The sequence below is a fragment of the Amblyomma americanum genome, chromosome 1, assembly GCF_052857255.1.
Source record: "Amblyomma americanum isolate KBUSLIRL-KWMA chromosome 1, ASM5285725v1, whole genome shotgun sequence".
NCBI lineage: Eukaryota > Metazoa > Arthropoda > Arachnida > Ixodida > Ixodidae > Amblyomma > Amblyomma americanum.
The window spans coordinates 422,799,094-422,824,097 of NC_135497.1; the positions used below are offsets into that span (position 1 = coordinate 422,799,094).

A 25,004-nucleotide genomic window follows, 5' to 3' on the forward strand; every position below is an offset into this window, starting at 1 on the left:
CCTGTATGGCGCACGTGTGCGGGCGTTCGTGAGCGCGGCGCGCGCTGTTCTAGAACAGCGCGTGTTATTCGCAAGTTTTTTTGTTGTTTTTTCTTGTGGTATGTTGTTTCATGTTCATTACTGACTTCAGAACAAAGAAGTGAAGTTGCTGCTGACCAGTAGCAGCGATGGAAACGAGGATGGATGAACACGCAACCCCTGTGAACGACTCTGTTAATTGCGAAGTTGAGTCGAGTGCCATCGAGAACGGGGTGGATAGTAATTCGCCGAAAAAGGAGTTCAACATGATGACAATCGTCGAACTGGAGGCTGTGCTAAACGACCCGCATTCCACGGTCTCGAAACGGTATCGGAAGCGAGTCCTGCGAAGAATTCAGTGGCTCAAGCGGAGGCCAGAGAGAAGGTAAAGGGGCTCTGATATGTTCAAGTGCTGTGGCGCTGCAAACACGGAGTTGAGTTGTGTTTGAGCGTTCAGGATCGTCATATTGCACTTACTGCGTCTCATACTGTGGCGTGTTCTGCAGCGTTAGAATGAACCTGAGTCGCTAGGAGTTCTGTTATTGTTGACAACTGCCAAATGCAGACAGTCTGCCCAGGTTCATCAATCCTATTATTTAAAATTCTCACGCGTCTCCAGTTGAATGCAGGAGGGAAGACAGCCTTTTTCAGGAATCTTCTGCAGTTTGCTTGCTAAACGGTTTGGCCATTTATTTGATCACCAGACAGCTGAAAATGTTATTCGTAGTGTTTTGGTCTGCCTGTGCTCACTAGCCACTCTACTGACCCTTTTGTATCATTTATCGCTACTCTTGAGGTTATGAACAAGCATTGAGCATACAGTTGAAACTGCTTCTGTTCATTTGTGCTGGGTATAGGCGTGCACAGGCACAGGTCTTTCCATAATAATGGGGGCAAAGTTCATGGTAGCACCCGTTCATGTCTTCTTGGTTGCAGAGAACAATATGGTACCCAGTAGAACGTGTTGTCGGGCCAGTTGGTTCAATACTTCAGACATGGTACTTCAGGCAGGATGAGGAAAGCCAGTCCCATCACCAGTGGGCAGCATCTGGTTAGTTGCTACTGTACACTCAATTCAAAGGACAGTCTTCAGAACCATCGGTCATGGAAGTTCCCGAAGAGCAAAGCAGCCATGACCAGGATAGGCATGGGGCTGACTGTTTCACAACGCAGTGATTACTCATACACAAGCATGTGCAAATTAATGCTGTTGTTTTGCCAAGACATGTGCAACCTTGCTGTTGGCTAGGGTGCACTGGTCTGAGAATTTTTGCACCAGATCGTGCAGTTGGCTTGTGAGTGTTGAACTGTTGGTAGCTCGCACTTTCAGTGAGTTCTAAAAAATTGTATTGTTTTGTTTGGTCCACTATCTTTCCAGTACATTATTAAATAACCTTCATCAAAATGCCAAAGTAGTGTCCTGAGAACAGAGTTTCCACTTATAAAAGCAACTGGTGATAAATATTAATAAAAGTTGGGCTAGGTAATTGGTATGGACAAGTTTGGCATTTAAGCATTAACAGACACGTCTAAAATTTGGAAATAGAACAACCAGTATAACTACAAAGATATATGCTATTGTCAGATGTTATTTGGCAACGTTTTAAGCCATAGGTGGTGCATATTCATCTACCTTGATGTCCTCATGGCGCATTCCAACCAGATGGAGCTCGTGGTGATCTGAAGCTGCTGCATCCTTGCCCTTGTGTGCCTGTTTTCGCAGCACATCTACTAGATTCAGCCTCTACTAAAGATCCCCGATTGCTGGCTTCCTGACCTTTGGTTTATCTCGCCTTTTCTATATTTATTTATTTATTTATTTCGAAGATACTGCCAGCCTTCATTTGAGGCCTTAGGCAGGAGTGGGAAATACAGATCGCACGCCAGAAGGTTCTACTAAAGGCTGCAACCTTTCCTTTTTTCTTTGGTGTTTGCTCTGTATCTGAAACTCCTCTTTGCATCTGCAACGCTCGAATTCCTCTTTTGCACTTAAGACACTCTCGTTCCTCAGCCTCTCTGCATTCAAAATCTGCTCATTCCTTCTTCTTTTGTTTGCCTCTCCTGAATGAGGTTTCAACATTTAGAAAGCCCATCATCATCCACACCCATCATCGTCCACACCTACACTCTCCCGTCATCATCTGCTCCAATCATCATCCGCACTGCAATCTTAGATTGTGGTGCCAGTAAATTGCCAATCTATAATTGCTTGGATTAGATGTAGCTTCCTGTAAATGTTCCCCACATTCAGTCCCAAGTCCTCGCCGATCAGCACTATGTCCAGCTTCCTCAACTTGTTCAGATCCATGGTCACTTCAAGATAGACTTCTGCTTTCCAAAGCCGCCAAGAAGGAACTCTTAATATACAAAGCCAACACCTTCAATGAGCAGCAACCTATCTGCCCTTTTAGACAATCTTCATCTGCCCAAAAGACCTGGCAGAATCTCAAGGAAAGTTGGCACTCACCAGTGTCATTACCAGAAAATTAACGCGAACCTACCCGCCGCTGTCAACTAGTTGTGAATCCTCACCTGTCTTTTTAACCTTTAAAAACTTGTCTCATTAAATAAAGTATAAAACTCACTCCCTAAATAGGGGGCTGGCTGTTATAGGCGAAGCTGAATTAAGATGCACCAACAGAATCTGTGTCGGTCTATTCTGGAAGCTAAATGATGTGAAGAGCGGGTGAAATGTTGCATCCATGGTGTAGTGCTGTGAAGTATTTAAAAGCATTTTGTCAGTGATTGTGAAGGTAACAACATCTTCTCTTTCTTTGCGATTTTTGAAAATGCAGTTTAGTCTTGGATCAAATTTATTCAGTTCTTAGACATTAATTAAAATATAATTAAAAAGTCACGCAAAAATGTCCAGCCTTATGAAGTTAATGAAATGAAAGTTGACTGTACTATTGGTGGATGTGTGTTTCACATAGAAGCATTGTCATCTTAGTGCCTTGTTTGAGACCTTTGTGAGGATGAGTGTGTTCGTTAACAGATTTGGCTGCTACTAACTGTTGTGAGGATGTAAAGCTTCCAATGCTCACATAAATGTATTGCTCGAGGCCATCTAACCTGAGAGTTTTTGCTTTGGACTGCTGGGATATGGTCCTACCTTTTCCTTGCAGAGCCCTGGAAAAAGAAAAGAAGAAGCGCAAACGCGAGGAATGCAAGGGTGCGAATGGGGAAGCTGCATCATACAAGAGGCCCAAGTTTACCAAGATGGAGGAATCCTCTTGCAGGATTAGGGTGGCCATTGACCTCTCTTTAGATGGTCACATGACTGACAAGGTAGTGTAAACCTACAATCACCAGTACAGGAGTTCCTTTTAAAGGGACACTGAGGACAAATTGAAGTTGGCCTGCATCAATAGACTATGGCAGTCTAAAGACAGAGACCACTCCCACCAAAGACAGCTTTTGTAAGCTAGAAAAGACCAAAAAAGGAAATGCAGGTGCCGCCACCACGAGCCAGTTTTGCAAGTCAGTTGCACGCGTTGATGCCAATATTTGGTGTGGATACGAGAGGGTAAGTTACACTGCCATTCACTGCAAAATAATCCGTCCTTTTTGGTAAGAACATCATGAATTTGAATCGACTGGGGGGGGGGGGGGTATTAAATCCAATTTTCTCGGTAATAAACACGTCTTTTGCTGCCGTACAAATGTCAACATAGTCAGAAAGAGCCAGAGAATCAATTTTTACTGAGAACAAAATTTGGATGGAGTTGTCCTCCATCTTCCATCTGGAGTTCATGACCTAAGTTACATGACTCATTGTGAAACAGCACACACAAAAAGGATGAAACACTAAGTTCTCTACTTTTGTGTTTTGTCCTTTTTGTGCACACTGTTTCATGATGAATCATTACCAGCTGGTCCAACGTTCGACGTTACTAAAGTTATGTGACCTTCTCCCCCCAAAGTGGGCAACTCGACCCCATTTTTTATTTAACCAACCATAGTATCTGCCATGATTTGGCTTCAGGAATACTTTCTAAGTGGAGTTACACATCATGCTCAATGATCATCATTGTTAGGCTGTGAACCAACAGCTTGTTAAACTTTATCGTGAGCATATTTACCTAGTTTAGTGTACTTTGCCACTGGCAGTATCACACTCTGATTATGGTTGTGATTTTAGATGCCGCTCACCCCTCCTCATTTGGCAATGTACTGGCACTGTGAATTCTGCTTTGTTGTATTGAGAGTAACATGTCATTTATTCATTTTGACTGCTCACTTCCAGGAGAGTAAAAATTTGGGCTTGTTCGTAAGACATGACAGCAGTGAAAATAGCGCAAAGAGATGGAGACAAAGAAATGAACAGAATGACTGCTAACTTTCACTAAAGTGAGTGCTCATCCTGTCAGTTTCTTTGCCTCTGTCGCTTTGTCTTACATTATTTTCATTGCTATCCTGACTACTCACTTCTGGGGTGTGTTTGGAATAGAATTGAGAGAGTATAGACACCTAATTTTGGTGGTATGCTTTCGTATTTGGAGTAATATGTAGGACATCACTGTACACGGACCACCACGCAGTATTCGGCAACAGCCGCTTAATAATTTATAATCTAATTTTTCTCTCATGATGTTTGCCTTTGGTTTCAGCTGCTTTGTGATGTCAAAGTTGCGTTAAGGTCATTTGAGTCATGCAAAAATTGAAATATAACCGCTGCTTCTTCATTCGCTGTTGAGTCAGGCTGGATTTAGCGTTGTCATAAATTAAAACAATGAAGCAGTGAATATATAGAAGTTTTTTCATGCCTCGCATGACCCAAACACCACTTTTATGTCACAGCTGCCGTTCGGCTGTCGAAACCGATACCGCAACATCATGAGAGAGAAATTCGATTGTAAATTATTATTTATCGGTCATAGGTGAATACCACATGGTAATCCATGTATAGTAATGCCTTGCGCATCATTACAAAGAAGAAAACACACACCCAAAAATTAGGTGTCTGTTCTTCTATAGGGGTGCAAGTGACCTGGCTACATGAACAAGCAACTGGCTGAAAGAACCTTCAGTTCGAGAGTGAGGCTCAAAAATGCCTTGAATTTAATTTGCGGAAGCCTAATTGGAAACTCTGCTCTAACTGCAGGAGAAGGTGAAGTGTCGCAAGCAGATCCAGCGCTGCTACTCGCTTAACCGAAGGTCTCCAGCTCCCGTCCAGGTAACATTGCCATCTCAGTATCACTTTATCGTAGTTACAATTTACCTTGCTTTAAAAGGGCCCTAAAACTCCTCTCCATTGGCCGCAACAAAATGTCGTGGTTGTGGGTTTGAGCATTTTTCGCAGAGAAGTGTGCAGCACCATTTTCCTTTTTGGTGACATTTTGTTTGTGGACATCAGTAGCAAAGATGTGTCGAATGATGGGAATGCGATTAATTGAATCATCTGAATTCGCTTGAAAGGTAGAATAAAGTAACGGAGTTCTGCTGATGCCTTGCCATGCTTGTTCCCTCATTTCCACAAGCAAGCTAGCACATGAAATGATGTGACGCTGGCAGCAATGTGCTCACAGGAAATATTTGGAACCAAACTAGGAATATAGCGCAAATCCTTTTCACTGTTCTTTGAGATGACCCACAGCGAGCTCACCCACCAAGCTCATGAACTGTGAGGGAATGCCAGCTTCTCGATGACCCACGAGGTGAAGCGCATGTCACGCACTGGCGAGAGGGGGTTTCTACGAATGCTGAAAGAACGCAGCTCAGTCCGAAGAGAAAGAAGAAAAAGGCAGTGAAAGAGCCATAAGAAGTAGGGAAGCGAGAAAAGGGCAAACGGGCACAGACCTGTGCAGCACAAAGCACGAAGGAGCAAGGCAAGAAGCGTCAGCACAGTGGCGGCTGCTGCAGGAAGGTATAAAATGAGGGAAATAAGTGGCCTTGATGATATTGTACCAAAATAAATTTTCCTAAACCGCACATGGCAAGACAGGTGCCATCCACCATACATAGGAACAAACATTCGTGTCACATGGCTGCTGCTCTGTGGCAGCATGAATTAGACAGAAAACCCACTGAAAGAAAATAGTGCCTACGCGGTGCTTTGTTTCTGAGCATTTCATTCTACGTAGAGCATGTCGTAGCCTCATGCTTTTCCCCCTGAATCTGCTAGTTTACCATGCTCAAATGGTAATTCAGGGCCCGTTAAAGAATTATGACATTGTTCTGACATGGGCTCTGCATCTTTAGCCACGATGTCACGATTGCTGTACTTTTTCAGCTTGTCCTGTAAAAACAGTGTGCTACTATAAAGTAATAAAAATAGGAACCAACCAATTTAAGGATTGTGGCTGACAGTAGTTTGGCAACATCTTGTTTGAAATTTTAATTGCAACAGCAGGCTAATTTAAGGTGGGGATGGGGGTTGTGACCTTACCAGTAGCTGGAGCCCCAGTACTTTTAAAACCTGACAGATTTAGCAAACTGGATTTTCATCAGGATAGAAGAGGAACCAGATTTTATTGGTAGTATACTATGGACAACAAAGCTAATGTCTTGCTCCGTGGCACATGTCACATGAGCCTCTCTCTCTCGCCCAGACTGAGATTCTTGCCACTGCACCAGTCCGCAGTCTGCACCACACACCAGTACACAGAGTTATGTGTACTGGTGGGCGTTGCTTTGTGTGTGTTAAAGACACGCACTTTTTGAAAGGGGCAGGAGGTGGCCAAAATTTGTTGGGCCACAACACCAAAGGTAATCATGTTTTTGAAATTCTGAGAACTGATATGGTATATCGCTAACATTCTCTAGTTGCAGCCAGGTGCCTAACTGTAATAGTTAAATGTTAACTCTCAGAACTTAATTAACATGATTCACCTGTGTTCTGATGTCTGCCGACACTAGTATATATACCGTAGAAGCCATCTTTATACCTCAAAATGCCTATTTTTAAATATTAGTGGTGGGCTTTCTCTGAAAAACCAGGCGTTTAGTCACCTGAAAGCCCTGAAAAAATTCAAAGAGCCCTCCAAGCAAAGTTTGGAGCGAAAGCACAGCCTGGTTGGCATAGAAGTATTTTTACTACCGCAACCCACCCAAGCACAGTCATACGGCTGCATTGAAAGGCTATAGTACAGCTTCTTCACTCCTCGCAGTTAAAAAATTTGTCTTGGTCCTGGGCCTCAAGACCTGGGCAGGTTTTTCAGGTATATATGAAGAACTGAGAAAGCTGTAGACCTTTCCTCTGTGACCATATGGCTACACCCAGGTGGAGATTAATAGTCGTTGTTCCCTCGTTGTGAACCAAATCCAGTTTGCGGAGCTCTCCCGAACACTGTTGTGAGCCTGCAGGCCTTATATTCGCACCAAACTTTACTTGGAAGACTCGTCGAGCATTTTCCAGGCTGGCCAAATAAGGTTCCTAAATATTCCTGGGCTCTATCTTGGTCATTTTGAGTTGCATTCTTTGGTACATCAGAAGACTGATTCAAAAGGACCTGTACAGATGTGTTGACCACAATGATATACATAACATTTGATTCAATTAGTCTTTTGGAATGAAATTAGTGCTCCTTAAACATGGCAGCTAGTTTCAGGGTGATACCACACATAGATGATGTGAATATATTGTGTCCTTGCATTGTGAACTGCCAAACGTACCATGATTCACGTCATAGTTATGATGCTTGGTGTACTTGACAGAAGGTTCAACTTGCAAAATACTTGTATTTAGACAGGCCCTGTACAGGTGGTACAACAAATACATAATCTTTTTTTAGCATGAAAGTAGTCTTCTTTTGTGCTGTGTTTTTGTTCCACCTTCTGTCGCCTCATCTTCGGTGTAAACAGGTAACAGCATGATTTCACTTTTGCAATTAAAAATGCATTCATTCGAAATTTCATGTTGCTTTTCTTGGTTTCAAAGACTTGCCTTCTTAGTTTATTTACGTAATGAACCCTCTTCTCACCTGGTTGCATTACATATTTTTAGGTTTTTTGGAAGCTCATCTTTCTCCACAGTAGTACTTTTCTTAGGGTCTAGTTACTATTGTGTATCCTGTTGAAAGTGCATCCTGTTTAATTCCAAAATTTAATTTCAGGACGTTTCATGTGTTGTTCAGCAGGTTTTGCATTTTTACGGAACCTCTGCAGTCGTCACTGTAGTCTGTAGACTCAATATTCAAGCCTAGGCTTTAGGTCTGCCTGTTCATATTCCAGGACTGATAGGTCTTATTGGTGGCACAGGGCATTAACAAGTTTTGTGAAAAATATACAGGCTACCAAATTTATTTTAGAGCTATGCAGGGTGGATCGCTTCGTGTCAACAGTGCTCCAAATCCCTCAAGGATGAGGGATTACGCCTAGAAAGTAAAGATACAAGGCCGGCATGGCTGTGGGGAAATATTTACTCCCCAAAACTTTTAACTCTGCAGTATAGTTATTCTGCATTTCCTCATTTTTCCACACATTTGCTGCCATTATCCAAACAATTGTTTATCTTGGGAATCAGCTTTTGGATTCCGTGGTCATAGAAGTCTCCCACCTACTGTGTACTATGCCATGACTACTCTTGTGAACTCGTTTTCCAGCAAGGCGTTTCTTCAGATGAAGAAACGAATGAAAATCACCGGGCGCCTGGTCCGGGCTATGCAGAGCATGCTCCAAAATCTTCCACTTTGAATCTTGCCAGAGGCGAGGTGGTGGTGTGCACGGTATAGGCCCAGGGGCTATCATGAAGCAAGCGTATGCCACATGTCAGCAGTCCCTTCTGTTTACTTTAAATGCACTGCCGTAACTGTTTCAAGGTTTCTCATTATGCAACAGAATTAATTATTGTGCCTAGAGGCGTGAAGTTCAAGTTCATGGGATATGCCTCATGGGATATGCCTCATTGTCACCCACCTATTCAAACAAATTCCATCTTCGATTTTGCAAAGAACTTCATCAGTGACCACAGACGGGCTCCCACTCATTTTTTCCTCGTAAACATCGGCTCTGCCTTCCAAGAATTCATGACACCTCTTCACCATATTCTGTCGATTCTTAACATCATCCTAAACAGCACAGGTCAGTCTGTGAATGGCTGCTTGTGGCCCACCTCTAGTGTGCATTAAAGGGACTATGCAATAAATTAATTGAGATTATGTAAAGCAGACGAGAGATGGGCATTTCATCACTCATCACCCCAACGCAAGAATTTTTAAGCTAGCATCAATAACAACGAAGATATAGACGATTAAAAATTACGCTCCTCCTCCCCCCCCTCAACTCGTACACGTGGGGCACCAGACAAAAATAAAGAAAACAGCTCTGGGACTGGGCCCCGCCCATGAAAACGTCATCCGCTGACGTTCCTTTTGCAACTTCCGGTTGTAGCACATAGCACCCCAGCAGCAGCGGCGGCGGCGTTATTGCGGCGCGCGTCGGGTTTCGTTGCTTGTCGTCTGTTGTAGTTAGCAATAATGGCCCCGGACCTTGAGGCGCGACTGCTCGCTCTTACGGCCGCGATGGGCATCGAGCCCTATGTGTTCACGCCGTACCGGCGTGAACGCCGTACCAGTACGGCGGTACCGGCTGAACGCTGGCGACGACAGTAGCGGCTCGGCGAGCCACTGCGAGTGGCTCCGGAACTCCTGACAGAAGGAGGCGGCAGAGGAAAATTGAAACCATATGCGCGGAGGCAATGCCCTGGCTCGCGCTTGCCTGAGAGGGTCGCGCGGCGGCACGAGCAGACGATTTTCACGGCTACCGGAAGTGTGCCTGTGACGTCGTGGCTGCCGTGGCTCCAGCGAATGAGAGCGTGTGGTGGCCTGGCGACGTCATGGGTGCAGTGACGTCTTTTTTTCACAATTTTAGTTTCAAAATCGGTCACTACGAGCACACCAATCGGCCCGCGAATTTTGAAAAACACGATTTTTAAGAATTCATAATAAATTTCCAGCTCAATTCTGAAGACTCATACTTGGTGTGAGTGCTTCTTAGCATCATTTCTAAGCATTGAAAACATTTACAAGCGACGTTTTATTCATTGCATAGTCCTTTTAAGGTTTATCATGGATTGTACCCTGCATTTGGCAAAAGTCTGGATTAGCACAGATAATTTGTAAAGTGTGCTACTAAACCGTACGCTGTTGGGGAACTGTAAAGTGGAGGGGAGAGGTAAGCTTAAGGTTCAAAATGTATGACAGTGTTCCCATCGCTAGACTACCTTTGTAATTACCGGGTGGCATGCAGTGTATTCTTACTTTCCAGACATGCCTCGTACCATCCTCACCCTACCACAGCTTGGGAGTTATAGCGGTGGTTCAAGAGTGCTACTGAGTGGCCCAGCAGCAAAGCCTGTGGCTTAAATATTTTTTGCAAAAGTGTAGATGCCTCTTCCACACAATGTAGAAATCGTGTATCATACTAGGAGAAGGGGAAAGTAAACAAAAATTATGTGCAAAATGATGTACACTGCGATAGCGGAAAACTGCGTTAGTGTGCTTGTCTTAAAAGTATGCCCAAATGGCTGCATTTGGGCAGTATTGAAGGTAGGGTGCAGGCCTTTCCGTACTCAAACTTTGTATTGAATCCTTCATTCCAAAAAGGCTTTAGTACTAAACATTACAGTACAGCTTGATGAGCCTTCTGTTTTGCCTTTGCACTACGAAGTGCCACGTGTGTTTTCGCCTATACCTTTGTCAGCACGACCTGTATTGCATTCTTTATTTTTTCTGCACCTCCCTCATGGTTTGTTGTTTGGTGCCACAAGAATTGTGTCTTAAATATTACTGTTCCCTTTCTTTTTCCCTCAAGCTGTACCTGACTGGCATGGCTGGCTCATTCAAAAACATTTCTTCCTACATGCATGGCTTCGACAAGTGGGATGTAAGTTGCCATAGCACCCTTAATTTTTTTTTTTTTTTGCGGAATGAAATATGATGGTATTGCAATTAGCAGTTTGAGCTGCGACCTACATACTGCAGCAGAGGCAGTTACAACAAGTTTTTGTGAAATGCCTGCAAGGAGCACCCTAGAAGCAGTCACCAAGCAAACAGCTGCAGCTGGTGGTGCTTCACAGTGGCACCATTAGCTGTAGCTGAAGGTGCCACTGTGTTGCGAGCCTTTCTGTGAGTCTTTCTTTCGAGTGCTGCGAGTCTTTCTGTGCTCATCATGTTGTAGAGACTTTTTTTGGGACCTTCACTTTATGTCATGGTGATAAGCTATGGCATGTGTCTTAAGAATCATACTACGTGGCCCTTCAGGGCCATGTGGGCTGGGGAGCACATGATTCAATAATGGTCTCTTGAGGTCTTCGTCCGTCAGGGTCTGCATCACTGCTGTCAATTGTTCACCCGCAGGATGGTGAACAATCTGGGAGTTTTGCTTACCAGGAAAACGAGTGTGATTTTCTTCACAGTTAGTGCATCGGAATAAGAGTTGCAGCTCTTTTCAACAGCCGTATGCTTCCGGTCTAATCCCATGTATGGCTTGAGTAGATGAAGTGCACAAAAGACAGCACACCTACAAAGTATAACACGAGACGGGCGTCTTGCAAGGTGCCTGTCTCGTGTCATTCTTTGCCTGTGTTCTGTCTTTCATGCGCTTCATCTACTCAAGCTATGCACCAACTTGCGCAAGAACATGTTCCACTGCAATACCCGTGTATGGTGTATGGACACAATGCTGCAAGTCTGCACTTTTTTATTTACAGATACTGCAGGCCCTTCTCGGGCCCATGCAGGAGTGGTTACAAGGAGGGAATATAAAACAAAGGGAATACGTAAAGTACAAGGGTACAAAAATAACATTTCATCGCTATAGTGGCACAGGGTACTAATGACGTCAAAGCCAGGAGAAGAAACTAGCGGGTTGAAAAGGAAACATATGTAATTGCAAAGAAAATACAAATGGAAATTGGGCGACATAGGTTCATCACGGTGGTACTGACAGTGTTTCAACTCTGTTAACATGCTCTATGAATGATTCGATTGAGTTGCAGTTTACAGCAGCCGGTGGTAGTTTATTCCAGCAAAAAATAGCCGATGGGAGTAAAGAATATTTATGAGCATTAATGTGGCTTATGGGTTGATGAAGTGCTTTTTCATGGTTATTTCTTGAAGAGTGACGGAATGGTTCCTGGAGGTATGTTTCTCTTGAGATGTTCAAATGACCGTAATAAAGTAAGTACAGAAATTTAAGCCTTGATGTTATTCTGCGCTGTGCTAAGGTGTGAAGATCTGCTTTGTGAAGTAGGTTAGATACGCTAGAATGTCTAGAAAAATTTGAGTATATGAAGCGTACTGCTAGGTTTTGAATACGTTCCAGCTTGCCTATCAAATATTTTTGGTGTGGGCTCCAAATAAGATCCGCGTATTCTAAGGTCGGTCTTACGAGTGTTTTATACGCATTAAGTTTCACGTTGACGGGATGCCAGTAGTGTACCTTGAAGCAACTTTGTGGATATTGGTCTCGATTGTTTTAAGGTTAGCATTTACTTTCAGCCACATTTTCTTCATTTTCAGCTTGCCCCGGTCACACTCTTAAGAGCCACATACACTACTAATGCAGTACTAATTTGCTATTAAGTGATGAACCCCCTAGGCTCTAAAACAACTTTTCACTGAATTGCATTACCGCTGTCAGCTATGCTCAAGCTTTCCGTTTTACACCAGTAGGTTTACAAGGGGTTCTTTCTGACATAGATGGCGTCATCGTCACTGTGACATTTTCTGACTGAAAACTTCCTTGTTCACCTGCTTGCTAAAGATGAAGGAGTGTGGTCCAGGTTCACGTAAGCCATTAGAAACTTGTAGGCTGGGAGTGGATGCATTGTGCCTGCAGGTGGCAGTTTTGCTTGTTTATTCTGACTGTGCCCCATGGATATCACATTCTGCCTGCTTGACAAGTAACCTATGGTTACAGAATTAATAAAAGTGTACCATAGTGCTGAAGTAGCGATCCCTTATGAGGTATACCTAATTTTTGTGAGCTCAGTATGCACGTCGTGCTCAAGGGGGTTATGCTTTGAAGGGAGGACGCGACATTGAAATCCCAAAAGTTGCCAAAAAAATAGATTTTTTAATAATTGTTGTATCCACTTGTATGCCTCGTTTTTTATGCTCTTCTGAAGTTTCATTGCTGGAATTAACTGGGAAGTGAAGAAAGTGTGCCATGAATTATTGCTGTGCATTGTGGGAAAGGCTTGAACAATGAGCGTTTTTCTCCATTACGGTCTTCTGCCTAGATACTCACATTGTGGAGCAGATTTCGTCATGACTGTTCCATCTGTTTTAACCCCCGCTTATTTGGTTGCACTCCTGGGACAGTAGTACAGGTCAAGACATTCTTTGTTTTTGAAATTTGTGAATTTTAAGCTTTTGTACGAAATTTTTTTCTCACTCCAGATATGTTGATGGACACTACATCACAAAAATTGGGAACCAAAATTTGTGCTTTTCGAAAAAAAATTTCTAAGGATACCTTGACATGTAGCACGCCAGTATGAACTCAGTGAATGTTGAACCAGTCTTCTGCCAAATTTTCCTAACTCTGCAGCCTTTTCTCAAGATTCAGAGGAAAAATATTTATTAGAAACCAATTTTCTGTAGATATAAAGTCAAACTTTGTTACAGTAGCCATAAAATTATTTCTAATATGCTCAAAAAATTTCATGTAAATGCATCAAGAAATGAAAGTTTTTGCTGAAAATTGCAATCCCCCTTAACTGGCAGATTAGTTGTTGTCTGGGTTGCCATAGGCGAGGATTTTGTTGTGTGGCTTTTTGACTATAGCTGTGTAAACAAATACATGGTGTGCTAAATATGGCACATACCAACTTTTTGTGGTGAGTGACATTTGTTGGGAAACTGCATGAAGCTGAGTGTGAGTTTGAATTCTTGAAACACCGTAGCACAGCAGTGTTATTTGTTAAAGCATCTACAATGCTGATGTGGCAGTAAAAACATTTACATACTGTGCTGTTCACATTGGAGATTTTTTATTGTTTGCTTGCTGATAAAAAGCCAAAAAAGTCCGCTGTTTCATGTAGCACTGAATGGATGACAGCATTTAGCCAGTAAAAAATACGGATTACTCTGGAGATCAGCCTCATAGTTTGGGAACGACTTTATTGTATTGTTTGTGGAGTCTTCAGAGGGTATTTCATTGATCAAAATAATAGTGCGGCTAATCAACAGCCTTGTGGGTATTGTCATGCTGAGCATCTTTGCTGGTGACTGTGACCGTAGCTATTGGTTCTGTTGGTAAGCTCAAACACCTGACGCCTCCAAGATAGCGGACGCACTGGAGGCAAATTGTACTAACGCCTTGGACAGGTTGCATTTCTGCCATACCAGCAAAAAGTTGCACTTTGATGCTTTTCACTAGAAAGCTGATCTTTTCGGATGACCTGGTATGAGCACTTCTTTGTATTTAAGCTGCATCAGTGTAGTAACAGCTCAGCACCTTCCTTGTAGACTTGATAAAGCAGCCCTTTCTGAGGATGGCCGGGAAGAAATGGTTCATTAGAAGCGGCGTGTTTTTTTTTATATGATAATGTCACAAGCAGCTTCTTTTGTACATTAAAAGGAATCACTTTCAGAAAACAAGGGAGCAAGGAGCCTGAATACACTATAGGGACACCTCCTTCATACATATATCAAGGACAAAGAGATGCACTACAGTAAACCTAGTTGACATGCCTTTTTAGAAATGGGGGAAAAAGTGTGTTATCTGAAAAAAACATATCATCCAAAACACTAAGGTTTTTAAAAATGTGGGAAGAATGAAGAAGAAAGGCAATTGTTGACACTTTTACTTACTAAAAGGGCCCGGTCAGTGCTTGTTGGTGCAAGGTCTGAAAAGCATTTCTAGTGCTTTCAGACTTCTCTTGGCATTTTCATTGTCCTTAGTGTGAAATAAACTTCGCGGCATATCCAGGCCGGCAAGGGCAAAAGTTACTGGGACTTGTCTGTTTACACTGCCATTATTTTTTAATGTTTCACCCCATTGCACTTATGGTTTGCTGAGAAACCATTCTAGCAGCTGACTGCTGCTGCACTTCGGTTTGTGTCTGGTGACGGCACCAGGTAGAGTTGAGGGGTACCATCGCCAACCACAGGATTTGCCGGGCTGTAGCAAAATTGCCAAGTGCTTCAACGCTTGCCCTGCCTGGCCCGCTCATTAACGCATTGTTGTCACTATCTGACGATTCGCCTCATCGCAGTACTGCACTGCGGGGAGGCCACCCTGACAGCTTACTGCCACTGCACCTCTGCTCTTTGTGTAGCGTGCCCCCTGGCTCGATCCGCTTGTACGGTCACGCGTCGAATCGCATTTTTCTTTTTGTGCTTTGCCCTGTTGTGATTATTCACTGCGAAAGCCACCCTTACATTCTGCTGCGCTTCTGCTGATATCGCGTGCCCCCAGGCTTAACTTTGCTGCTATGTTAGCGCTCCTTCTGGTGTCGCTAAACACATCATATGTCCAGAATCTGATGAATTTATGATCATACATGCCTGGAAATTCCATTATCCAGGAATGAAAGCAATAACTTTACGAACTTTTTATTACTTACAATTTTAGACATATGAAATGCGAAGTCATACGAACCGAGAATGTATCAGTGAGGTTCCACTGGATATACACTTTCCTACTGTTACAATTGATTCAGGCTTTGCTTCTTATGGAGTTTCTTGTTGTTGTTTTTTTTTTTCTGATGCAGTAAGTCAGGAGGAAAGCAATTAGTATTTCCTGTTGTTCTGAAGAAATGTTTACAAATGAGATATGCTTCTGCATCATCAGTGTTAATTTTGAGCATATTTCGGTTCTGTACGTATGTATGTTGATTTGTACACATAGCAGAGTAGAAAAAAATTCTTTGCGCTTTGATTTTTCTTTTTTCTTTCCTAGCTCTCTATTTTGGGTGACATTCCATGCACTTCGTTTTTCTTATTGTTTTAAGGTCTTGGGAGAATTGGTGATAATACTGGCACCAACTCGTATTTGATATCACCTGTCTCCCTTGGGAAGCATGGCATCAAGACAGTGTGCTGTGAACGCTCATTCCTGATTGTGTTTTCAGGAAGCAAATTGCTCATTGGCATCTACCCAAGTGCAGCTATACGGCTACAAAGGAAAGCTATGCAGCTTCCACAGAAACTTAGTAGTTAAAGAAAAATTCGTCTTTGTCCGGGGTTCAAATCCTGGGACCACTGCTTCACCGGAGCTGTCGCTCTACGAACTGTGCTAACCAGGACGGCTAGCTTGTGGTAGGGCGAGAGCGGATTGATCAATAACTTGGAAGTGGGAACAGTCTTGGTCAAATGTTTAGGGGAAATACCCAAGGTGGAGTAAATTTACTCCACCTTGGGGGTTTCACCTTATTTGACCACCATTGCATGTTCACATGCTTGATATATTTGTTGCTATTTTGAAAGTACATGCAAAAATTCAGAAGCACCTATGCTCTAAATTTGACTGTGCATGGGAGCATTGCTAGGGGTCCTGTCGGACAGCACTGTAAAATTTGTACTCTGTGTTCTCAGAAAAAAAGAGGGGAGCACTAAAGAGACTTCTGGCTGGCCTATCCACGTTTTGTGCAGTCTTTTGCCACAAAGTACTCATAACATTGCTTCTTGGTGCGAGACTGTATGTTTCATTGTTACTGGTTATGGCATTTTTTGCAGGTGCACACATCGGATGCTGATCATCTAAGCTGCTTTGGCAAGGAAAATGTGGTCTACCTGTCGAGTGAGTCGGAGAATGAACTCCAGGAACTGGAGGAAGGCAAGGCATACATCATTGGAGGCCTTGTCGACCACAACCACAGCAAGGTTTTTGACTTGCCACTGTGCTTTTTCCTCATTGTGGTGCCACTTTTCAAACATGCAACATTTCTGGGGCCAGCCAGCCTTGGTGCTGAATGATGTTTTCAGGTGCAGCTTAATGCAGAGCACAGAAAAGGTAACTCTTGATAAAAGGGGCGAAGTGCCTCAATGGAAAAAACGAATGTTCCTACAGCATGTACCCAGCTTGTGCACTCTGTGCAGAGTGCAGAGGTTGTGCATCAGGCACTCATGTTCGGCTCAGCTTCTCTTGCAGTGTGCATGGTAGTTTGCGTAATGACCAAGAACTTTTACCAAAGCATGATTGGTTCCACTGAGGATCCGAATTTGGTTCACTGGCTTTTGTTTTTCTTCTTATTATTATTTTGAGTTACAGTGCTTTCACTTTCTCCAAAATCTGAGTTGTGCACTCCTCCCTTTGCCTGCGAATTAGTTTCATTAGAAATTTCTGTAATCAAAAGTACTCTGAAAGATACTTCCTCCTCTCTAGAAATTGCTCTTGGTGTTGTGTCCCATTTACCACTGTTGAATTGGCAGAAAAAAAAGGTTTTGTCTTTTACCATTCAGGGCTTGTGCCACAGGCTGGCGGAGGAACAGGGCGTGAAACATGCTCGACTGCCCATCGGAAACTGTCTTGTCATGAAGACCCGCCAGGTGTTGACAATTGACCAGGGTAAGTTGGAGTCCTGTGGAGTCTCTTTTTGAGGCTGGCTGCTGGGTGCCAGAAAAGCCATGATGATGCTGGCTTTTATAGGGTGAAGTTTGTGCAATAATACTGATGTGCATGCTCAAAAGTGTGGTCAGGAGACTGCTGTTGTAGTGTCACAGTAGCTGGGCTGTTCTCATACTGTGGGACCGCAGCGGTGGCCGAGTGGTTGAGCATCCGCCTCGCAAGCGGGAGGTGCGGGGTTCGATCTGCAGTGCCGCCGGGTACCCACCGGTGATACAGTGGGTACAATCTTTCCCCTGGCCTGGTGCTCGGCTTGTCAGGAGTGAAGTTCTTGGAAAATGGGTCTTTGACCCCACCTTGAGTAATCGAAAAAATACCTTGTTCCATGGCGCTCTTTGGCCATAGATGCCCTTGTGCCATAAAAATCCATAATCATCATACTGTCGTGTTCTTGTGGGTTTGATTCTTGGTTTCCTAAATGTCTTCTCAATGACTTTATCGAGAAGGCCTAAATGACTTCTCAGGGGAGTGGGGCTTGTTTACCAGCTTATGGTGATTGGCTGGCTAAGACAGTTTTTCAGGGTGGCAGTGTTCATGATCCAGTCATGTACTTTTCATTATTGATGCAACCATTCCAAGCACCACCAAGCAGATTGGGTGATTGGAAAGATAGGCTGTCATCTACAACTTCATAACTCCTTCTGGGATTGAACCCGGGTCCTCCAGCTTAGTAGCCAAGCCAGAGGACCCACGCTCAATTCTGGTCATAGCAACCGCATTTTGATCGAGATGAAACGCAAAAGGCGCCCATGTGCTGTATAATGCCATTGCACATTAATGAGCCCTGGGTGGCCTAATTAATTCGTAACCTTTCGCTGCAACATCCCTTGTAGGCCATCTGTCGCTTTGGTACATTAAACCCCACAAATTACACATTCCTTTCTGTGAAGCAGTTTTAAACTTTGTAATCCCATTGCTTCTTGGCCACATCACTCAGGCTTCTTGCATATATCAATATTGAAATGCCGTTCACGTTGGCTCTGACGACGGGTTGGCTAGCGATAGCTACTTATGTTTCTTAAATACAAATAAAATATATGTAGATTAGCTCAGCTAATCCAGGATATACAAAGCGAAAGATGTGGGCGTTCAGTGTGTTCGTTGGCATTGACAATGTTCTAGACAGCGATGGCTTTGAGGAAAGGAAGGGTAACTACTGGCTTTCTTTGATACAAACTTCATGGATATACTATTGAATTTGGAAGCTGGATTCATTCAGTTTCCTGTGCCCACTCCTGTGCTTGCTGAGTTTGTGCAAAATACGGTAAATTCAAATGCACCCTGGCCTGCTATGAGACCTGCCACCTGTTGAGAGAGCAACGAAGCACTCCTCACGCTTAATAAAACATATTGAGGTGCTAGTTGGTGTTGTATTGTTTCTAGAAAAGTAGTTGAGCCCAATCTGTCATGTCTGTCTGTGCGCTCGTCTGAAATAAGTAGCACTCAGTTGGTCTAGAAACTCCTCCTGTCTAGTGTGCTAAGGGGGCAGTGGTATGTGCACATTATATGGCACAACATGCTAACTCATGTGAGCTTTTGCTCTGGAAAATTGTGTGTTTTGATTTATATTTGGCTAGCAACTGCTAGCGAAATTGGTATTTCAGAAATGCAAATTCTGTAAGGTTTGAGTGTGCACAAGACTGTGGTCTGGGTAGGACTGTAGTGCGAGTGGCTCTTTGCCATTACGACCCTGACGCCATGCAAAGTGCTCTAAAAAGCAACTGTTGCATGTTGATTGCTGCTATCAATGGCTGCTTGATTGAGCTGTTCTGATTTGTCCCACCAACATGTTTACACGGGATTCGCTCTCGGCACCACACTTCCTCTGCAGTGTGCTGGAGGTAATAAGGCAGGCGTGCATCACAAATAGACAAGATTTGTTGGTAATGTATAGAAATTATGGCTGGTAACAAAGAAAGTAGAATAAACGATGTGTCTGCTCTCCAGTGACGTACAGAGGCATGGCAGCATAAGGCCCGGATATTCATGCAGCACGTGCTGTTATCAACTGGAGTTACCGTATTTACACGCATAATTTGCGCACTTTTTATTCAGAAATTAGGGCTCTAAGAAGGGGGTGCGCAAATTACGCGGGGATTTCGCGCTCGCGAGTTAAAGAACTCCACAAAGGTCATAACGCGCAATATAGGTATAGAGTATGTTGCTGTGTATACGTCAGCACCCCGACCCGCACCCTACGCTGGCCGGCCCCCGGAAAAAAGTTCACTCTAAATGAAAGTCCACGCACCCCCCCCCTTGCGGGATGGCATGAAGGTGCATGCACGGAGCTGAATAAGACGATAAAACAGCGTCATCGCTTGCAGCCCAGCCAATTGTTTGGTAGTTCCGGATTTCCGTAAGTTTGCTTTCGCAACTTCGCCCGGGAAAGCAACCGCGAATCAATAAATCAATTATCACACCACACAATTCTTTAACAGTACCACACGAGCGTCGACCAAACTGCTTGTCGGCGCCTTATCATGGCGCGGAGCTGAGAAGCCAGCGAGAATAGCCACGTGCGCACAAGTTTCCCGACACAACGATTGTCGTCTATGGGCAAACTTGTGCGCACGCAGTTATTCTCGCTGGATTCACCGCTCCGCGCCGTGATAAGGCGCTAACAAGCAATTTGAAACTTGCCGTATAGTTGTGATATCCCATCGCAAGACACGACCGAACAACCCAAACACAAGCCGTCAGAGCCACCAAGAAAAGCGTAGCCAGTAGTCGAGTCTCATGCATCAGCCAAACAAACAGCGGTGTTGGCTCTTCTATCAGCTGCCGATATTCCCTGGAATCGCTGCTGGCCGTTCCGAGTGGCGATGCCGCTGGTGCCACCGCGATTGTAACAGCGGCCCCTGACGCCACCATGAACGCCCAGTGCACAGAAGATTCAAAAAGCCTTCCGAACAAACACGCGGAATAGGCGAATGCTACTGGGTAGAGCCCGCGTGCATGATGGTAATCCAGCGCAGCGCGGTGCGTAAATTATGCGAGTAAAAATTTGTTTTTTGTAAACCTGGGTGATAAGTTAAGGGTGCGCAAATTATGCGAGGGCACAAATTATGTGCGTAAATACGGTATGTCTATGTGATACCCATTTACTGTGTGCACTTGTGCTGTTTACAAAAGCACCAGTGCCGGCTGCACAACTGGTTCCTGCAGAAGCTTGAAACAGGTGACATGTGAAGTGAATCAAGGGATGTGAGGACTTTTTTTTTTCCTTCATTTGAGGCTGACAACAGTATATATTTGCACTTACATCCTGTTAGAGTGGACTGTGTGAACAACAGTAGACCATCGAAGAGTTCCTTTGCAGTGCTTTTTTCTTATGAGGGGTTCCTTTACAAAGCAGGAAGACACTGTCTGTCTAGGGCCCTTTGTTTTTATGTTTACTTTTTTTCTAAATTCAGAACTGAAAAATTAATTGGGCAGTGTATTTTAGTTGAAAATTGAGTACTGTCCGTGTCCTTGTGTAGAGCAATAGAGCAGTGCGTACCTGGTAACAAAAACTGAAATCGGAGAGCAGCCCCTGGTTTCTTGGCGAAGTGCTCATGTCCACTTTGTTTGAGAGTCAATCTGGCACTAGTTCCGCGCAAATTTGTTGCCCCTCTGGACCCGAGAGCCTGCGACAAATTCTGGATTTGTTTGCAGGGAAGTGCACCTCCCGAGCACTCTACACAAGGGTGACGCAGACTGTACAAATCAAGTTTTTGAAAGAACAGTTATGTCATTTGGTTTTTCTTGGGTTTATTTAGGGGATAATTTGGAGCACTACAGTAGAATCTCGGCGATACGAATCTTGCAGGGTCGCGAAAAAATTCCTATCCGAAATTTTGTATAATCTAAACGAACAAAATTCGTGTGCAGAATTTGCGCAAGAAGTAATATAAACTGCGAGTGTCTTCTTGTGTGAATGCAAGAAAGGGAAGTGGACATGGAGGAGCCTCAATACAAACACAAAAATGGAAGCTGTCATACTGTGTCACTCTTAGTATCGTGCAAATATGTATAGAGTTGTGAAGTAGCATAACCAGAGCATCGCAACGGCTATTATGGGTGTAGATTTTAAAAGTGAGTAAGAAAAGAGTTTTACGTTGAAGGTAAACATATTAGTAGGAGTAAGGAGGTATTGCCATGTGCAGCAGTGCACTCTTTAGTTTGTTAAATAGCTAGTTTTTCTTCACTGAGGAACACAGACATGGAGTAGAGACTATGCATCAAAGACCTTATCAAAGAAATGGGTACCCTTTTTAAGCCCAGCAAGACATATGCAGTGTGCAGACTATGCAAGGCAACCTTGCCAGAGAAGTGATGGAGAACTGCGCAAAATACTAGCAAGCTCTCTTAGCAAACAGTGAGGCTTATTAAAAAAACATGACAACGTGAAAATTTTGGGCCCCAATGATTAATTTCATCAGTAGTTAGATAGCGAGAATTGTTCAGATGCGTAACATGGAGACATTAGAGGAAACAGAAGCGTGGAGGAAATCCTGATAGCAGTGAAGAAGACACTAGGTGTTGGTATAGACAAGATGCATCATCAGCATCAGATGAAGTTTGAACACAAGAGCACAAAACTATTAGGTTGTGCATAAGAAATGCATACGTTGGTTTAACACATCCATGCGACGGTCTGTGCACCGTCGAAGTGAAAATTAGGTAAACTAGTATTCACTTTCCTTCAGCTAAAATCTTCTCATTTTGCTGTATCTATTGTCATTATCTTGTTTGCATTTCATTTGATGCTGACTGTGCATAGAAATAGATAAAGATGTCAGTGCCATCATTGATTTAGGTAAGATAGATGAGATAGAGTGATTCTGTACTGATTGGTACATTGGCCACACCAGCCAGGGTACAGTTCGTAAAAGCAATGTTATTAAATAAATGTGAATTCCAGTTAAGGAATTACAAGTAAAGAAACCTTTACAAGTTGTGTAGAGTGGAAAAATGGCAGGGGCTGATGAAGTGACCACAGATGTGCTGAAAAATGGTTTGGTCTGTGGTTTATGGGGTTTAACGTCCCAAAGCAACTCAAGCTATGAGAGAGGCTGTAGCGGACGGCCCCCGATAATTTTGACCACCCGGAGTTCTTTAATGCGCACTGACATTGCAGCCATTGAAATGTGACCACCACGGTCGGGATCGAACCTGCATCTTTCAAGTAAGCAGCCGAACACTATAACCACTGAGCCACCGCGATGGTGCTGGAAAATTAAGCTATCGTGAGGTGTTGAAGAATGTTAACATAATACAAGTGTCCATAAAAAAAAATACGGCAGAAACTGCAGAATTTATGGACCCTCTAGCTTACCCTGCGTTAAATGCAAGATATTTACTAGGGTATTGGCTAATAGAATTATAGCACTGTTAGACATTCCAAGCTACAGGCTTGTTCTGAGATTGGTACTTGACTATATACTATCACATTTATGTCATCAGTCAGGTGATAGAGAAATTTACAGAATTGTATTATCAGCCTCTATATTTAGCCACTATAGATTACAGGAAAAAAAGTTTGATTCAGTACATCATCAGTCGTGCAGGCATTGCACAACCACAGAAGTAAGGGAGTATACTGAGTGTGTTGGAAAATACATATGTGGAATCTGCACAATAACCATATTTCTTCACAGTAGGTCCATACACAGTCTGTCCATAGTTTTGTATGTTTTCAGGAAGTAACTACATCATTGGATATGGAAGAATTAGATGCAAGAGTTGACCAAGAACTCCTCGGCAACTTTCAGTTTAGTGATGACGATGTTTTGCTAACTAACTTGGGGCAAATTACAGGAGTTGATTGAGGATCTAAACAATAAAAATACAGTGGTGGGCTTAAATATTAATATTGAGAAGACAAATGTGCTGCAATCTAGCAAAGGAGCAGCGTTCTATGATAGGTAGCGAGATATTGAAAGTAGTGAGGGCATACCCTTGTCTCGGCCTAGTGGTCACTGCAGATCCAAACCAGCAGAAGGGATTAAGGAGTAGAATAATAATGGGTATGAGTGCATCTTATTACACTTCATGATATAACAGCAGCTTACTAGTATTTCTTCATACGAAGGTACAAGATGCATCAAAAGTTTCCAGCCTACAGAGTGCTTTTCAGTAGTATATTCTGGCACTTAAGCCACCTATGAAGCTACCAAAGTCCTCAGAGGTGAGAACAATACTTCTCCTACCCTCTCGGAGATTTCGAGGTTAGGGGGTGTTGTATATGCCCCACTGCGTCTCAAAAGCAGACCCTGTGGCTTAAGAGCTTTGACGCATTCTGTACATGATCAATGTATCCTGCCAATGTATCAAGCCTTTTGTTTGTCTCCTTCACTTTCACAGGTGAATACCTGTGAAAGTGAAGCACCTAAACAAAAGGCTTGAAAGGACAATCAAAACACTGCAGCGAGCAACGGAAAGGAAAATTGTAAGTGTAACAATAAGGACCCGAAAGAGCATCGTTGATCACAAAGCGGGTAGTTGATGATGGCCTAGTTTGAAACTGAAATAGAAAATGGACCTGTTAAGACATAAAATGTTCAAAATGGATTAACAGTCATCTCTGTGAGTGACAGAGTGGACGCAAAGAGAATGTGATCCTAGTCAAAGCTTTCAGCGACTTGGATTGTGTTGTGTGGTGAGGAAGTTTGCTTTAACAGGGTTGTTGCAGATTGCGCAAGATGGAGTTGATTGGAAACCGCTGGGAGAGGCCTTCTGTGCTGCAGTGGACTTTGCCTGGCTGACAGCGCGTCCTGAGTGCATTCACATGAGGCATACAAAAACAGCAATATTGTATCTGCTTCTTCATTCGTTGTCATTCCGCTTCTCTAGGCAGGCTGGTTTAAGGGATGTAGTGAGTTAAAACAAAGCAGCAGTTCAGTCAGGATTTTTTTATGCCTCGCATGATCTCTGAAGTTAGCTTTGTCATAGCAGCCATTCAACTATTAAAACCAAAGCTGAAACGGCAAAGAGAAGAAATTCAATTATAGGTTATTTATCTATTGGGCATAGGCAAATCCTACGTAATGATCCATGTATACTGATGTATTATGCACTATTCCAAAGAAGAAAACTTACAACAAAAAATATATTGTTTATACTCCTCTCAGGAAAATGCTGTCATTTTTCTACACTGCATGCTGTACGGTTCTTGTTTGTAACCTAGGTGTAATGTGTTGTTTGTTTGTAGTGTTCGCAATCCTGCTCAAGGTGACTGAGGGAAAGTCCTGGACTGAGGCTTTGTTGGCTGCCATCCCTCAGCGAAAGGGTGCCAAGGCATTGGCCCATGAATCTGAATCTTCATCTTTACATAACAGTGACGGGGATGAGTCGAAAGACATGTGAGACAGTTTGGTGATGATGTCAAGGAGTTTGAAGACAGCAGCACGAAGTTCCTCTCTGAAGAGAGGGGAACTAACTTGTGGAATGGTGTTCATTAAATGTCATCTAGCAGCAAGTGCTATACAGCA

The 25,004-nt window shown here is 43.4% G+C and overlaps 1 protein-coding gene across 2 annotated transcripts; it reads left to right on the forward strand.

Moving 5' to 3' along the window:
• On the forward strand, positions 1–25,004 carry LOC144115844 (tRNA methyltransferase 10 homolog A-like). Of its 2 annotated transcripts, none has more exons than XM_077650349.1 (7): positions 1–403; positions 3,144–3,306; positions 5,123–5,194; positions 10,771–10,842; positions 16,644–16,790; positions 17,370–17,475; positions 24,725–25,004. In XM_077650349.1, the coding sequence occupies exons 1-7, from the start codon at positions 168–170 to the stop codon at positions 24,877–24,879; spliced, it is 951 nt and encodes a 316-aa protein (XP_077506475.1). In that variant the 5' UTR covers positions 1–167; the 3' UTR covers positions 24,880–25,004. The 2 variants fall into 2 exon arrangements, with proteins under 2 accessions (XP_077506475.1, XP_077506474.1); XM_077650348.1 differs by lacking the exon at positions 24,725–25,004 and adding an exon at positions 24,195–24,518 and having other exon boundaries at positions 35–403.